We start from the raw sequence: 16,537 nt of genomic DNA, 5'->3' as shown, positions 1-16,537 counted from the left end.
ATGGACTTGCCGTGCGGTATGAGATGAAGGGTCAATCGGCTGGAAAATGTCAACAGAAGTGAGTCCGAAACCTTATATCACGGCTTCCAACCTCCGACCCAACGGCGCGCCTTCACATTCCATCATACCTCTCGCCTCGTGGCGCGCTCCGAAGGCAGGATCCGCAAACCGCAACGTTGGTACCACTCGGGACAATTAACCTTTTCTATCCGTCTTAGACCCAGAGGCAAACCCGAGACATCTCCACTGTCCTCGACATTGTCATTTGATGGCCGGCTGCAACGTTGGCCAAAGCAGGTACGTCCAAGGTCTGGTGGTAAGTGTGTGTTGGTGGTCAACGTCGTGCGTTGGTCGGTCCTACACCAGCGCCACAGGAAAAGTGGCCGAACGCGGTGCATCAATTTCCCCGAATACCTATTGTGCAGCTGGTTTCGATGGAGTCAAAGGTATCGGAGCAACTCAGACACTCAAGTGATCTTGTTATCAAGCCGAGGAGTAGTCATCAATTAATCGGGTTCTGTTGGCAAACACCTCAAATTGTATAACCAAATGTCCTGTTGATGAGCTCAACAGTTAATCCCGCATCTGCCTCACATTGAGGTTGATCCGCTTGTTCTTCATCCACCCCCTCCACTCTTCGTACTTTCCATCTTCTGCCGGCCAGTCCTCCAAATAGTCCGGGCATGTCCCCTTCAGAACCTTGGGTACACCATGCCACGCAAACCTCGAGTCCTTGGTCATGTAGATGGCATCTCCCGATCTCAGTCTCAGCAGCAGATACTCTTTTTGTCCATCTCCAAAGCCTGCGGCCTTTTTCTCCTCGTCGCTCATCTTCCCGACATCGTTGGGCGCGATCATAAAGAGGGAGTCACACCCAAAGCTGAGAGAGATCAACCCTTTGTCAGTCTCCTCTGATACATCCCTGTGCATCATCATTGTGTCTCCTGGTGTGTAAAAGTTGACAATGGCTGCCTGGGCAAGAGTCTCCGGGAACAGTGTCTCCAGAAATCCGGCAATATCAGGTGGGAACTGAGGAGGCAGCTCGCCGGGGTAGATTCTGTTGGTCCAGTCATACTGACCGCCGAGGGTCACCCAAGACAGTCTTCGCTGGAGGACTTGTTTGATGGTCAGGGGCTTGTGTACTGAGGGATCTTTTGGCGTAAAGGTAGTGGGAGAGTCTTGGGGCAGAGTGAAGAACGAGGCATGTTTGTGCTCGGGGCCTTCTGACCCTTGATCGGGGTATGGAAGCTCATAATGGAGATGGAGGTTGGTCTGATGGGTAGGGTGGCTGAGGTCTCGATGCACCATTTTCCGCAGGAGGATCTTTTGGACTTCTGGGGGGACGAGAGAGGGCAGAATGAGAAGACCTGCGGGTGGTGGTTAGTCAGGTATCATCAGCACATGTCAGAACTGTCGACGCACCTGGCAAGAGGGGGTGATAATATACTGGCACATCCTTATCCACTGTGATCTCGGGACTGCCAGGTGGGCAGACGTGCTTGAAGGACTGATTCAAGGTCTCTGCAGAGATGGTGCTTGCAATGACAAACTCGGCAGCCTTTTCTGGCGATAGAAGATCGTCGATATCATTTCCCTCTAGAACATCCTTTTGTTCTGTTCTGGAAAAGGCCTTCCATTTTGCCCTTAGCTGATCTGAAGGCTGCTCATGAGCATCGAGCTCTTTGATGTCCACCGTCATTGTCAACGATGTGAATGGAATGGAGCTTATATGCAAGCTCCTAAACTTGGTGTAGGATAAGCTTTTGCCGCAGGAGATGGTCGCAGTCAACGGTCTGCCTGTCGATGACTAAGACTCAAGACTCAGATATTCCAGACTGTTTTCTGCTGCCCGTGGTCGTGCATGCTGCACAAAAATATAATACCTCTTGTTCTTTTCCCGATCGATAGCTGACTCCTATCAAAAATATTCGGCGCGGGGTCCTTGTGCCCCTCTTCCCAGCGGGTGGCCAGACCTGCAGGGCGCAGAAGCTCACTGGCAGTGGTTAAAAAGTGGATCCCTTTGCGCCACGCAGGGCCGGGCCACTCGCTGTGCGACAAGCCTCGACGCGATCTTTTGTTTGGGCGCGTCGCCGAGCTCCCGTTTCCACGGCTGCCACTCCCAGCTTGTTGATCAACTTTGAAATTTGGAGAAAACCAACAACGCCCAGCACCACCACCACCACCACCACCTCCGCTCGACATCGACATCGACATCGACAACCCACGACCCACGACCCACGACCAAGTAAGTTAGCCCTTCGATGGCTCAGGACATCTGACGCCTTCTCCCACCCCTCCAACGGTCCCTTTCATTTTCTCGACTTTCGACTTTGACTTTGACTTCGACATCGTCTTCGGTTCTCGGTTTGGGCCGCTATCTGTTTTGTCTCGGCATCGTCTCTGCCCCTCGTTCTCAGCCGTTGCACCACCACCACCACCACCACCACGAAAGCGACCACTTCCCCCACTTTGTATTCGATTTGAGCCTCCGCTTGGCCGCCGATACCCGACCAGTTTTGAACAAGAGAAAGGAGAACACCTCGTAACACCGGAAAAAGGAACGATTTCTAACCACCATGGACAACTACCAGAAACTGGAAAAGATTGGCGAGGGTATGTTGTGGTCGGCATCTCCCTTGATTGTTGTCTCTTCAACTAACACCCATCTGACACACAGGAACATACGGTGTCGTCTACAAGGCTCGTGACCTGAACAACGGCGGGCGCATAGTGGCCCTGAAGAAGATCCGTCTCGAAGCCGAAGATGAGGGTGTCCCGTCGACCGCCATCCGCGAGATCTCGCTGCTCAAGGAGATGCGCGACCCCAACATTGTGCGCCTGTTCAACATTGTGCACGCCGACGGCCACAAGCTCTACCTCGTTTTTGAGTTCCTCGATCTCGACTTGAAGAAGTACATGGAGTCGCTGCCCACTAGTGATGGAGGCAAGGGGAAGGCTCTGCCCGAGGGCACAAGTGCTGAGCTCCACCGTTTGGGATTGGGCGATTCGATTATCAAGAAGTTCATGAGCCAGTTGTGCGAGGGTGTTCGTTACTGCCACAGTCACCGCATCTTGCACCGCGATCTCAAGCCGCAGAACTTGTTGATTGACCGCGACGGTAACCTGAAGCTTGCTGATTTCGGTCTGGCCCGCGCCTTTGGTGTTCCTCTGCGCACCTACACCCACGAGGTTGTCACTCTTTGGTACCGCGCTCCGGAAATTCTGCTTGGTGGCCGCCAGTATTCCACTGGTGTCGACATGTGGTCGGTAGGCTGCATCTTTGCCGAGATGTGCACGCGCAAGCCTTTGTTCCCTGGTGATTCGGAGATTGACGAGATCTTCAAGATCTTCCGGTAAGTTATGCTGCTGAGCAACAGAAGAGGAACTTGACTGACTGACTATCCTAGCTTGCTCGGTACCCCCACCGAAGATGTTTGGCCCGGCGTGACCTCGTATCCCGACTTTAAGGCCTCTTTCCCCAAGTGGGTTCGCGATTACAGCAAGCCCCTGTGCGACAACCTCGACGACACAGGTCTTGACCTTTTGGAAATGATGCTGGTGTACGATCCCGCTGGTCGCATCTCTGCCAAGCAAGCCTGCAACCACCCCTATTTCGAGGACTTTCCCCGCCAGAGTGCTGGATACCGTTAGGAACACCATCCAATGACCTTGCAGGGCAATAGTACCCTTCGTTGTCCCCGTGTTGGTCCCCACACTGCCCCCGGCGACAACATCACTGCTCGTGGCGTTCAGCGGTCTCATTATCACATGTAAAGAGCATGATGGAGGGACTAGTTGGAGTCAGCCTCACACCCCGGCCGTTTCTGTGCACAACATAACTTGTTGATCGCGAGGCATACTTTGACGTCTGCTTTCAGGATACCTGTCGATCATACGGATAGTATACTTGAGGAATTCATATTGTCTGGCTTTAGACGGCGTTTGGAGGAGATCGCGGTCCCAAGGAGATTGCGGAATGATATGAGTTGCGCATTAGCACGGGTTTCTAGTTGGTGGAGAGGCATGGAGTGATTAGAGAGGCTGTGATGGATTTTTGTATGAATCAAAAAGTATAAGAGCACCATGGAAGAGGATACCAAGGGGGGGAGAAGCAGGCAGTATCCCTGGACATATTGTTGTTTCCATCAGAGATGGACGTACAGATGGGATCATTTTTCCCTTTGTCGCAGCACTGCTAGTGTATGGAGTAGGCGATGAATCCTGAGTAGGCAGAGCATTGCTTCTGTCGAAACACGTTGTGCTGTCGTCGGTGGTGGTGAAGTTGTGCCTTGTTGTTCTGGATGGATAGGAAACGACGGAGCTTCCCTCGTCTAGCATTTCTACGCTCCACGTTGTGAGCTTTGCTCGTGGCGGTTGCTGCATGCCCTCGAGATAGCTCCAACATGATGACCTCATTACCCAGGCCAGCGCTGTTTACCTGCAACTAAGTGGCACAGAGCTGCCTAATGTCCCTTGTTGGGGCTTGTTTGTCATTTTGATATTCACATTTCTCTCGTGCTGAGGCAACCCACCTCCCCACCACCACCAGTGGCCTTCCCCATCGTGCAAATCCGCCAAGATATCTACCCGAAGCACTCAACATTCCAGACTCATCAACGCTGTCCCCCAGTCACCACCACAGTTCAGCTTTGATGTGGCGCCGACGCGCCTAACCCGCTTATCCCGCAACCCATCTCCCCATCAGGATGCCCCTCTGCGGCGGGTATGTTAAAGCACATCAACCAGACAAAGAAAGTCCGAGGTTAAAGTCATGAGCGTCATGAGTAGCGGTGAGCATGGAAGGCCTCGTGGACCGAGGAGGTCGAGCTTCGGGCCGCATATTACTGGCATGCGTTCGGGCGGCGTGGAGTCGTCTTCACCGATGGGCGGATGCGGGAGGGATAGCTCCGGCGGCGGCGTGGGTGTTTACTCACTTTTGGAGGGGAGGGAGGCTGGGAATGGTCATCTGGTCGTGATGTGATAGCATCTTGAAACACCGGGTTGAACGCGGGGGTGGTCGGCGGGTTTTTTTGTGATGTGGTGGATGGAGGTCGAGATGATGCAGAGTATACCGAGCGGCCGCTGGAGTTGCACCCATTGCAGGTGCACTTCGGGGGTTGGTGAGCCAGGTTGGTGTTCACCTTGCCCAAAGCCAACATCATGGCCAAAGAAGAGGTGTCGCTGGCTTAGTGAAAGTTGCAGAACTGAAAAGTGGTACTGCATGTGGCAGTATCTGACTGGCAGCGACGCAGCATGCGGAGAGTATGGTTCACGACATCTATGCACGTCAGAAAATGTAGGCGCAAAGGCAGGCAAAGCCACGGGCTATTTCCGATCTTGGAGCCCGGATGGTTAGAGATTCTTTGTTGTCCAGTATCAACCAACCTCTCTGATCGCCTGCCGACACCCCAAGCCCAGTACGAGGAGTTTGCACACTTGTTTGCTTTCCTGAGCCTCAACACCACCGCGCCAAACTCTCGTGCTCCTCTCCTCCCCTCTGGCCATGGAACAAATGAGGTGGATCTTGTGTAAGGTAACCGCCAACATCAACCCGCGCAAAAGTGGTTATGCCAGCCCCGAACCCGCTTCACCCGCTCTCTCTCAACGGCCATGCGTACAGCTCCTTGGCCACCTAATCCCATCTCAAACCCACCTCTCAAGATCTCGCTTTCAATGAGCTATTCTGGCCCTCCCAAAAACCACACCAAACATGCCACGTCCCATGATCCATCCCCACCGCCAATCCCGCACCCCAGCTGAAGAACATCAAACAACTCCTTCGACTTGAACTCCCCAAATCAGTGTAACACAAAAGTAAACAATCCAACCGTCTCATTGGCCAACCCAGCCGACACAAACGCCTTTCCCGCCCCGTCCCGCTCTTTACCCGCGAATACGCCACCGCCAGCTATGCCCATCGCTTGGAAGAGTGCTCACATGTGGTATCACAGCGGTCGGAAGCTCAAACAACCGCTGCAGCCATCCGTGCGCATGCTTCTTATTGGCTCTCCTAACCGCGACAGACGGGAGAGAGAAAATTGAGGTGCTAAAAATTGTCATTGGCTGGACCAGATCTCAACGAGATCTGGGGTGGTGTCCCGCCGCGGAATGAGAATAGCCGCCCGCGGCGGCGCTTGCGCTTGGGGACTACTACAACAGAGAACGAGAGGACAGGTCGGCCGCTGGCATGACATGGCATGGCATTGCAGAGGTGCTCTGAGCGCTTGTGTAAATAACTACCTACCTACACGGAATAAACGGGACGCCTCGCCTTTGCACGTTGCAGAAGTCAGAGTCAAACTGCGACGAGGCTGATTAACAGACGCGCGGCTGACTGCTTCGCTTGCGCAGTCAACGTTGCTGTGCAGTACTCCGTAGTTTGAGATACACGCCGTTCGAGACCCCAGCCTCATCCCTTGCGGGCTTGTGTTTGTTTGAACGCCGAGGAGATCAGATACGACTTCCATTGATAGACGGGGTGAGTCGGTGGTTGATCAAATCGGATCACCGGACCAAAAGTGAGCATCGAGCTGTGTTGTGCGCAGGTTAGACGGACGCCCCTAGCAGCTCTGGTATAACGTCACCCCAGGCCTATTCATCGGCATTTGATGACCTGCCCCTCAAGACTGGTGCAACGCGGCGCGACCTCCAGACCTGGACAGACCACCCATAGAATCAAATGGGATGAAGCGAGGGGGGTGTAAGCCATCCCCGCAGTTCTATTCGGTAAGCCGCCGGTGGTGTTTCGGGCTTCCGTGGGCGACCCGAAAATGGGCCTCGAAAATGGGAGATGTCTCTGGTGGAATTGGGTTTTTGGAGGTCTGGACCCCAAAAGCAACTCGACGCATCAGCGATGTTGAGAAGCTTGGGCGGGGATTGGACGTGGTGTTTGGGTTTGCAGGCTGGTTAGTGTCAAGGCCGTCGATGAGCGGACAGTCACTCAGTCAGTCATCGTTGGAGGTTGGTACAACAGTTGTTGTAGTTGTCGTTGTTGGTGGAGCACATGTCAAGATGTCAAGGAGCGGGAAGGGGAGTCAACTGTCATTGCCCGGCGCTAGCATCTGGGATTGAATTGCGCAAGAGCTCCACCGCATCGTATTATCGTAGGCCTCTAACGATCGGGTGGGGGAGAGCATTGCGAGATGGTCTTCTCCACGAAATGAGCTGCTCAGATGTGCGTTCTTGGCGGTTGCATGCCGAAAGCATTGCGAGCATGACCGGCATCGGGAAACTGAGCTCAGCGAGGGAGGTGTGGCTGATGCCGGATGATGAAATTCACGATGGACTGTCGATCGTGAGGCAGCCACGGCAGCTTGCGAAATGTGGGGGTGGAGCCTGCCGCTAACGCTTTAGCGTCAACTGGACCTCTCCCAGCGGAGAGCCGAGAAACCCTGGCGTAACCCTACCCCTAGGATTAACCCTTGTTGTTGCTATCACAAGCTTCAACTTGTTCAACGACATCGACATGGCATTTCGATGCCGATCTAAATTACACAGGAGAACGGTTTCTGACTGAGGTAGGTGATACAAAGCATGGCTACCATCGGGCATTCGTAATGCTGTGGTCATGTTGCATCAAGACCGTCAACACCAACTGACCGTCGATGCCCCTCACAGACCATGATCACGAAGCATCAAAAATTTCCACCAGCTGAACTATCGCCCCAGACCCCCTCCTCCTATTTGTCACGGCGTACCGTAGTGTAGTTCCATGCTGAAAGTCTCACCTTCCCTCTACCATCCCGGTAGCCAGTCCCAGTGGGAAGCACAAGAAAACGTTGCGTGAGACATGCATTACACAGCTTTGCGTTGTAAGCTGTCTAGACCAAGACATTGACTGGCCTGTCCTACAGCCACAGGAGTTGGCCGCGAGAAGAGATGGCATCTCCGTCACAGCCACTCCTTGTCAGCTACGAGAGCTCTTGGAGGGGCAGCTTGTGGTGGGTGGTGTCAAGCAAGCTGGGAGCTACCGATTTGGTTGGACAGGAGCTCACCCCGGCTTCTCTGGCCTGCCTTTTGGATCTGCCTTCGGGTGTCCAATCACGGCGTGCGCTGTTGACTTGCTTGGAAGAGACACCGACACCAAGGAAATGCGGCACTTGGAAGATGTTATTTGGGGGTCTAGATGCGCCTCGGGAGTTGAAGCCATACTCAACACCCTCAACATGTCAAAAACAACAGAAAGGAGGCGGTGTATGCGGCACACTGGCCTGGAGAGAGCTCGGTGTCAGAAGCTGGCAGGTTGACCTCGGGAGGCGTCGCCCAGTCGGCCGTTTGTCCCGATGTGTGGTTGGCCACGGGAAAAGCCTATTGCTGAGACGCAGAGGTCAAATTTCACATGAATACTTTTTTTCACTTTCCTTTTGGTGGATGGAACAATACCTATGAGATGCAACCAGCTATTTTCTCACCGATGGCCGATACGAACAATAGCCAAGGTTTATTTTTGGTGAGTAGTGATATCTGAGAAGCGCACTGACAATCTGATGTGGCTTCTGATACAAATGATACCTGCCTTCCGTGATCTGAGGGTGGCAGGTCACTTGAAACGAGAGTTCGGACTAGAGCTAGTGACTGTTCGGATGGATGACACTTACCCCGGATTTTGGTCATCTTGGGGGGCTGGTGACTGGTGAGCCAAAACGAACAGTGTTCTGGAAGGCTGTTACATCTCGATATCGGACGAAAAGTGTACTGATGACTACATCGTCGACATCGCCGTTACCGACTGCCGCGATGAGCATGTTCATGTGAAAGCTGGCAGTGCTCTGTTTTTTATTTTTCTGATGGTGTGTCAGCAACGGCGATGCGGCAGCCCAATCGGTGCCATCAAAAGCTCGGCTCGGCAGCCCAAAGGAGCTATTAACTTTCTATGCACATCAGATTGGAAGGGCTCATACCTCAGGCAACAACGAGGCACAGCATCTCCGGGGAAGCGGACAGGGTGGGATGCTGCCCCTGAGTGCTTGCTACAATTGCGACCTTGTAATGACGGCTTCAAAGGGCTGAAACAAAACATTGGGAGCAAACAACAGAATATCAGATGCGAGGCTCAGGGGTATTGGGCCTTGATCCGGTCGATGCTGTCGCTTTTGTCATCACCGCTTTTCCCGTCGTTGCACCTCACCAACCCGTTTGTCCCTCTTGCACAATCTCTTTTCTTTTTTGCGTGTAACTATCCAGTCAAAGCTCATGTGGCCCCGGCGAAATAGACACGCGGTTTCCATCGTCTGAGACCTTGGGTGCTCGTGTACTGCACTGTTGTCCCTCCCACATGATCCAAGCGGGGTTGACCGTCCGGTGCTGGTGATACCCCTCAAAAATCTCACGGTGATAGCGATAAGATCGACCCCTGGCAAAAAGACGCGATGACCAACTTCGTTTCGATGCGAAGGATGTGTGTTTTAACTTGCTGCCCATCACCTACATCGTTTCGTTTCACGGCGATGCGGGGAGTGGGAGACAGCTTGGCATCACCGTCTGAGGGTTTTTTTTTCAGGGGCTCCCTGCGCCGAAACGAGGGACTCGATGAAGACACCACCCGTTGCAATCCCCCCCCTGTTCCCTGCCCCACTGTTAGCAAACCTTATTTTCCCCGCCTGTTTCTCCGGATCAACGTCACCCGGTCTTAACAGCTTCTTTCCCCTTGCCATTGCCTCACACGAGCATGCAAGCAAAATCGATGAAATATTGGCGTGCTGGTGCTACAGATCATCTCATCATCTCGTGCGTAGTCCTTGACAGCATTCCGGGATCGGCTCACCGCCCGCCCTGCTGCCGATCGCCGGGAAGAATGGTTACGAGCAATTTACAGGTTCAAGACTGGCCATGGATCAAGCAAGAGCGGCAGCATGTCAAGAATCGCCACAGAGTGCCTGCGTGGACGCCCAGTGCCAGCAGAGTCCGGTGAGGCTATTCTGCGGCTGTAGTCTGGTCCAATATCTCGGGTTGACGGCGCAAATGCGGTCTGATTGGGCTGGAACAGCTATGCTCTGCGACTCCTCAACGCACGACACAGTGTTCGCCATGTAAAGTGCAGTTGAGAGGCAGATCACCACAACTGCAGGAACCCAAGCCCAATCGCTACAAGGGAATATCCTATGTCTATCAGCATCTTCGAACAGTTCCGTCTCCTGAAATCGCCTCCCATGTGGAAGAAGAAACACAACCCCTCTTGTTTCATGTCCGGGCGTTGAGGATGCAACGGGCCAATCACAGCAGCCGGAACCCGGATCGCTGGCAACTCGAAAATCTGGCATCCAAGAGCTGGCCAACCATTCATCTCAGGAGTTATGCATCGCGTGGATATAGGCATGGATCAAATGCACACCTACAGCCAGCCAAAGCTTGGTGGCACCAGCCTTTTTCAGGGCGGAAGGGTGGAAGGGCACAGGGGAAATGCTCGCCAACAGAGCTGCAGATATCTCCTATCCCTATGACTCGGTCCCACGCATCTCCCTGGGTCGGGTGCTTGGATGCTGGTGACGGCCACGTTGAATGTTCCTTGTGCCTAATAAAGTGTCACCTGTCATCCCTTTTGCTTCGGCTCTGGAATCCACAATCCCATCTTTTGTCCCGTCCATCTTTTGGGGAGTTATATTGACGACCTACTCGGCTGTTCCCCTCCCTTTCGTGCTTCAACCTAGTTCCATTGACCAAAGAAGGGGGAAACTGGAACTCTTTACCACACCACTCCCTTATCACACGCTCCCTTCTGTAAGTTGTGCCAGTCCATCATTTCCCCTCTCCCTGAGTGAGCGAGGACACTGGAGCCTGGATGCGTGCATGGTGCCATCTTTGCAGCCTACAAAACTCCCATGACAGCGCCCGTCACCATGGGCATCATCATCAACACCAGGCCGTAACACGATAATCTTATATGGTCCACCAGCCACCAAACTGCATCGACCAGACCCCAACAGTGCATCTACCCGAAATCCAGTGCCACGGCTGCCGCTTGGCCACCTATTTTATCTTGTCATCATACTACCGATCAAACAAGAAGCTTATTTCTCCTCTGCCTCTCACTAGGAAGCCCGTCGAGTGCCCATCCTTTGCAAACAAACCCTTGGATTGTTTGGCAGTCCAGCCCGTCCCATTGGACCTATCGCACATTGATGGTGAGTGAGTCGCTTGTCTTTTTTTATTCTGTACTGTGGTATTTGTTTGGCCAAGACCCCACCGGCTTCGCCCCCCGCTTGCCGCTGCGACTGTTGCGACAGGAGCAGAGGAGCGACGAGCACGAATCAACGGCCCCCAGCGCGCCGACTGACAAGTGGTACTGGGCGACAGCTCGAACGCAGCGACAAGCGGCAGCAGAGACAGGCAGACAGACAGACAGACGGACAGCTACCGCTACCTACCTAGCCTTTTGGCGCGCGACTGTTGACACCCCCTGGTCCAGCCAGCCATCTAGTTTACCGCTCTACCGCCTTACCGCGCAGACCCGCAATCCTTTAATTCCGTCGACAAGATATTAAAACCTGTTCGGAGCCCACGAGGACGAAGTTCAGAATATCCAGCCAGACGTGTGCAGCAGTGCTCTCCTCCCGGTGCCCTTTTCTTATTTTTGTGCATTTCCCAATTTGTTCACGCATCCGCCGGCTCGGAGCATCCATATCTATTGCATTTGCATTTCTCATTTAACACATAATCAATACTCCACCGGCATTGCTCGGCATCATCGACCAGTCTCGACCCCGACATCAGACCGCAGCAAACGCTCGACTCGAAAACCCCACGACGTGAGCACGGATAGGCCCTGTCAACATCCGCTGACTCAATCGGCTGCCGATCGTGCACCCCGACCGCCTGTTCTGCTAATTCTCTAGTGGATTGATTCCCTTGGGATTTCCAGCACCTGCTACCACGCAAACCAGCAGAAGCCGGCCTCCGAGACCCGGCCCCGTGTCCTCTGTCCGCCCCAAACCTCGGCAGCTTTTCCCCACTTATTCCGGAATCGCCACCGCGCCAGTCAAGCTGCGACTTGTCATTTCCAGCTTGTTCGTGTTTAAGAAAACCGAAGGAAGACTTGTCTCTTCTGGTTTCCTTTCGCCTCCGAGGCGTTTCGATTTTATTTTTTTGCTTGCGATACGGACTTGTCCGCCTGCCTCGACTCTTGGTCAACAACGGGGTTCCCCCACTGCAGTCCTGATTGGTCGACGGCTTTTCTTGGCCTCAGCAATCAGATCGCAGAGCAATCCAGACGAGCCCAGAGGCCCCAGAAGCCCAGAAGCCGCTGATCGCGCGCCCATCCCCGGTCCCGACCGATACAGCGGGCCACCACAACATCCCAGAGTGCCCACGCACCCCCCTGTGCCGCTGCAACCCCTGCCATCCTTGTCCGCCTGGAGCTCAGCCTCGTCACTGAGCACTTGGGCAACAAAGCCACTGAGACACCCCGGCAAACCCTAGCTACAGGCACCCCTGTAGAAGCCGGCCTTTACTGGAACACCACGGCCGCTACCCCAACATTTGTGTACTTTGTTATTTTTCCCTAAACAGACCCCTGTGTGGAGTCTTCCCTCCGGGTCCGCCTCTGTTGAGTTGATACTTAACTCCAGGGACATCTCCATTTCGTCATCCTATCTCTTTCATTGCATTTCACTATTCCCGTCAACAACAAGACAGTCAAAGAGAGACACAGTCGGGTACTTTGTTTCTCTTTCGTCAACTGTCGCCAACACACGCCAGCACACACCACATCGACGTCACACCTCTCTCTCTCTCTCTCTCTCTCTCTCTCACACACACACACACTTCACATCACCGCCATGGAGTCGATACCATCAACCTACCTCGGCACTGCTGAGCTCAACGCCGCCGCCCTCGAGACCTTTATCTACAAGAGAGTCGACAAGGAGATGATCAGGTACCTCGCCAACGCCGCTTCCGGCGTCATCACGTGCGACCCAACCATGATGGTACCACCCGTCCAAGAAACCAGAACCAGATACCCCTCCCCACCCAGGACACCACCGCCAAGAGCGGTCCGCAGCGAAGACAGCACCTTGCCCACCCTGGAGGAGTTCATCACCCAGCTCGTCATCACCTCCAACGTCCAGGTGCCGACCCTCATGTCCACCCTCGTCTACCTCAACCGGCTCCGGTCCCGGCTCCAACCCATGGCCAAGGGACTCCGCTGCACCACTCACCGCATCTTCCTTGCTGCTCTCATCCTCGCGGCCAAGTACCTCAACGACAGCTCCCCCAAGAACAAGCACTGGGCTAGCTACAGCTACATCACCACCCAGGTGTACAACTTTGGCTTTTCGAGAACCGAGGTCAACCTGATGGAGAAGCAGCTCTTGTTTTTGCTCGATTGGGATTTGAGGATCACCGAGGAGGATTTGTACAGGGAATTAGACCACTTCCTTGCGCCGATCAAGTATGACATTGAGGCCCGCCACGCGAGGGAGGTGCGCCACGCTGCGAAGAGGGAGATGGAGAGGCAGAGGAGGATGGAGATTGAAGAAGAGGAAGAGGAGTGGATCCGGGTTGCGAGGGAGACGTCGATTGCCGTTTCTGCCGAGCAGGTTTATGCTGCTACTCCTTCTTCGAGCAGGGGGAGTTCGAGGTCGAGGGGGTATTCGAGGGAGCCGTCGCCTCCGGGGTTGTACTCGTCGGGCTCGTCGTATGCTGGTAGTATGAGCTCTTCGAGGGCGACTACGCCCGAGGGTGATGATGATGAGGAGGAGCATGATTTGGGTGTGCCGAGGGGAGGGGAGCCGTATATTTACTCGGGACAGCAGGATGGGTTGTATGGTTCCGAGGTGGAGGTTTTGCCCTGCGTGCCGGAGAAGGATGCGATGTATACTGTTCACTCGCACCAGCAGTATACACGCAAGGTCGCTGCCAAGAAGCTGTTGCCGTATGAGGTTCCGAGCTCGGGTCATCATGTGGTTGGGGAGGGGAGGGTGAAGAAGGGGGGGATGAAGCAGATGTTTGGGAGGATGTTTAATGGGGTTAGTGTGCGATGAGCACTTTACTTCCCTCGCCAACACAACACAATCATGACCGCGATGACTTTTTCATTTTTTTTTCTCTACTTAATATCAGCATTAAAAGGCGGAGTTTTTCCTTTTCTTTTTTTTTCGCTTTGGGAGAAAAGAACGCGAGGGTGTTTATTTTGGGTGGCAGGCATGAATGGGAAAGCAAGCAAGCACATTGGCGTTCACAACTTGGGAACGGGGCGGGCGGGAATTATATCTTTGCATTGGTACAGGAGGGGGTTTTCTTTTTTTTTTTGTTGTTGTGTCTCATCGGAAACTACATATACAGCCTGGCCTTTTTTTCTCTCTCGCATTTGCAGCATAAAGAGGGCAAATAGGTACTAAGGGGCGGTGGGGGAGGGATTAATACCGAGAACTACATCACAACAAAAGATAATTTTTGTCCATGTCTGCTGAATTGGTACATACAAAGAAGAGAATAATGGCAAAGAGATAATTCACACACACTTGCTTGTTTTCGGGTTTGGGAGGAGTGAAAGTGAGGGGATGGATGGATCACTTGGGGAAGGGCGGTCACCCTCCCTCGCAATTGTGCATAAACTCCCACACTCCAACTCCGCTTCGTCTATTGGGCATCAGGTTGGAGGTCTCCAGACCTATCATGCTGACCGCCGGGCCAGACAGTCGGGAAATCAGGTGGTTGGGTTGGTTGGGGGTCATTCATCTTGAAGCTTTCTGCCCTTGAGCTGTGCTAACGAATGCAGGGATGGATGGCGGTGGGTGGATGATTGATTGGGTTGTTTACTTATCCGGTCAGTAGGTAAGTTAGAGATGCCACGTCAGAATATCGCTGGTGTTGTTGTTGTTAATGTTGTTACCCCGCACACCACACGACACGACACCGCGACCGCAAAGTTCAGATCCCTACCATGCCAAAGATGCATTTGTCGTCATTGTTGCGGGTAACGACCCGTTTGCCCGAACCATTTGTTATTGATCGTTTGCGCATCCGAAAAAGTCAATTGTGTGATGAGCCGGCCTGTCTGCCTGGGCCCCCAAGACCAACATGCTGACCACGACAACACAAACTCCGGCATTTACACTTTTTCGGTCCGGGGCTGCGAGACTGGGCCTATGATGAAAGAAGCCTTGTTGCCCGGCCCGGGGGGGCTGGGGGTGCTTGTCTTACAGTGAAGTGTCAAAACTCCAGTCTGAGGGATGTGCAGAAAGAAAGAGCCTCACGTCAGCCTCCGGGATGGGGGAGTAACAATGGAAATGGACATTTGAGGCTCAAGTTCTCTGCAGTGGCTTCAGTAGTTGTCGTCGTGACTGACTGGGCATATCGTACTGAACAAGGTAGTTGGCATCAGTCACTTTTGCAAAAAAAAAGCCCCTGAGGCAGATGGGCTCTGCTCACCCATCGTACTGTCGAGTGGGCATGTAGGCGATGCATGACATTGTGGTATTGCTGGTGGTCAGCATCTTATTTTCTACTGGACCTGGGGCTTCAGGCAGGCAATCTGCACTTTTGGGGTAGAGTCAGAAATGCCTGCCCCGGTGAATGTCCCATACTCATCAGAAGACTGATGAAAATGCGGCGTGCTCTCCCTCGCAAGTGCGCTTGGATACAATACCATGGGCATCATCGTTGTTGTGGTGTTGCGCACCCACCCCCTGAGCCCCTGAAGCCACTTACACCAGGGGGGGCTTCCGTTTCGGGAATGCATACCGCCGAAACCCCCTTCTCTCTCTCTCTTCAACTTTCCTCTCTGTGCGGCCGTTTCGCCTTGCCGTAGACTAGCGGAAACATGACAACAGGATCTCGGTATGATAACCTCCAACAATCGCGTTGGTAAGTGGCTTTTGGTGGCTTTCTCACTTGCGCAAGTTGATAGCTAACGGCGATGACTCTGTCAACCTACCTACCCACCGAGGGGCCTATCAACGCGGGGTATGGGTGATAGCGATACCGATAAGGATGACAGGCAGTTTTTTGGGGGGAGGGAGACTGGATGGAATAACAGCGATTGGTGGCCTCAAGTTGATGTGCCTTGCATTTCTACCCTGTTCATCCGATCAGGGGGGGGGGGGGGGAAGAAATTCGATATGAGCCACAAGGGCGAACTGGTAGGAAAACGCGCAAGTGTGCAGGTGGGAGGCGAAGCACTGCCACAGATCTGGATTTGCAGCCGGAACGGAATGGACGGAGATATCGATTTCGTATCGCTTGGGTCTTGGGTTTGATAACGACGACGAAGTGGAGGCGATAACTTCGTAATTGATGTGTCAACAATGCCGCAGCAATATGAGCCTGGTTTTTTTTGTTGGGGATAGAGGCGATATCGTCTTTGATGCGGGCGTGGGCTGTTTCGTGTTCTCGTGATGTTCGGGGCATCAGAGTGCTGGAGTGGTGCCAAGAGTTGGATGCTGGAAGTCACTGTGGAACAGCGCGCACTGTGTGGCTCGTGCAGAGGGGTTAAAAGCTTGGCAGGCCTGGCTGAGTCATCCTTCCGAACGACAGCAGAGGACATCATGCGACGAAGATGAGATGGCTCATGATGAGTGGACAGGTCACACAACTGACG

General features: G+C 53.6%; 3 protein-coding genes across 3 annotated transcripts; 2 read left to right on the top strand and 1 right to left on the bottom strand.

Annotated features, from left to right (window-relative positions):
• Positions 1-573: 573 nt before the first annotated feature.
• PODANS_4_6060 (uncharacterized protein) lies at positions 574-1,699 on the bottom strand (the record flags this gene model as incomplete). The annotated part of the gene is made up of 2 exons (XM_001906203.1): positions 574-1,367; positions 1,423-1,699. The coding sequence occupies 2 exons, from the start codon at positions 1,697-1,699 to the stop codon at positions 574-576; spliced, it is 1,071 nt and encodes a 356-aa protein (XP_001906238.1).
• An 877-nt stretch (positions 1,700-2,576) lies between these two features.
• Positions 2,577-3,651, top strand: PODANS_4_6070 (uncharacterized protein; the record flags this gene model as incomplete). Its single annotated transcript, XM_001906202.1, has 3 exons — positions 2,577-2,613; positions 2,678-3,353; positions 3,408-3,651. The coding sequence occupies 3 exons, from the start codon at positions 2,577-2,579 to the stop codon at positions 3,649-3,651; spliced, it is 957 nt and encodes a 318-aa protein (XP_001906237.1).
• A 9,122-nt stretch (positions 3,652-12,773) lies between these two features.
• PODANS_4_6080 (uncharacterized protein) lies at positions 12,774-13,979 on the top strand (the record flags this gene model as incomplete). The annotated part of the gene is made up of 1 exon (XM_001906201.1): positions 12,774-13,979. The coding sequence occupies one exon, from the start codon at positions 12,774-12,776 to the stop codon at positions 13,977-13,979; it is 1,206 nt and encodes a 401-aa protein (XP_001906236.1).
• Between the last annotated feature and the right edge of the window lie 2,558 nt (positions 13,980-16,537).

Source organism: Podospora anserina, chromosome 4 (genome assembly GCF_000226545.1).
Source record: "Podospora anserina S mat+ genomic DNA chromosome 4, supercontig 4".
In the NCBI taxonomy this organism is placed as follows: domain Eukaryota; kingdom Fungi; phylum Ascomycota; class Sordariomycetes; order Sordariales; family Podosporaceae; genus Podospora; species Podospora anserina.
Note: the sequence above shows the minus strand (reverse complement) of the source record. Positions and strands in the feature narration are given on the sequence as shown.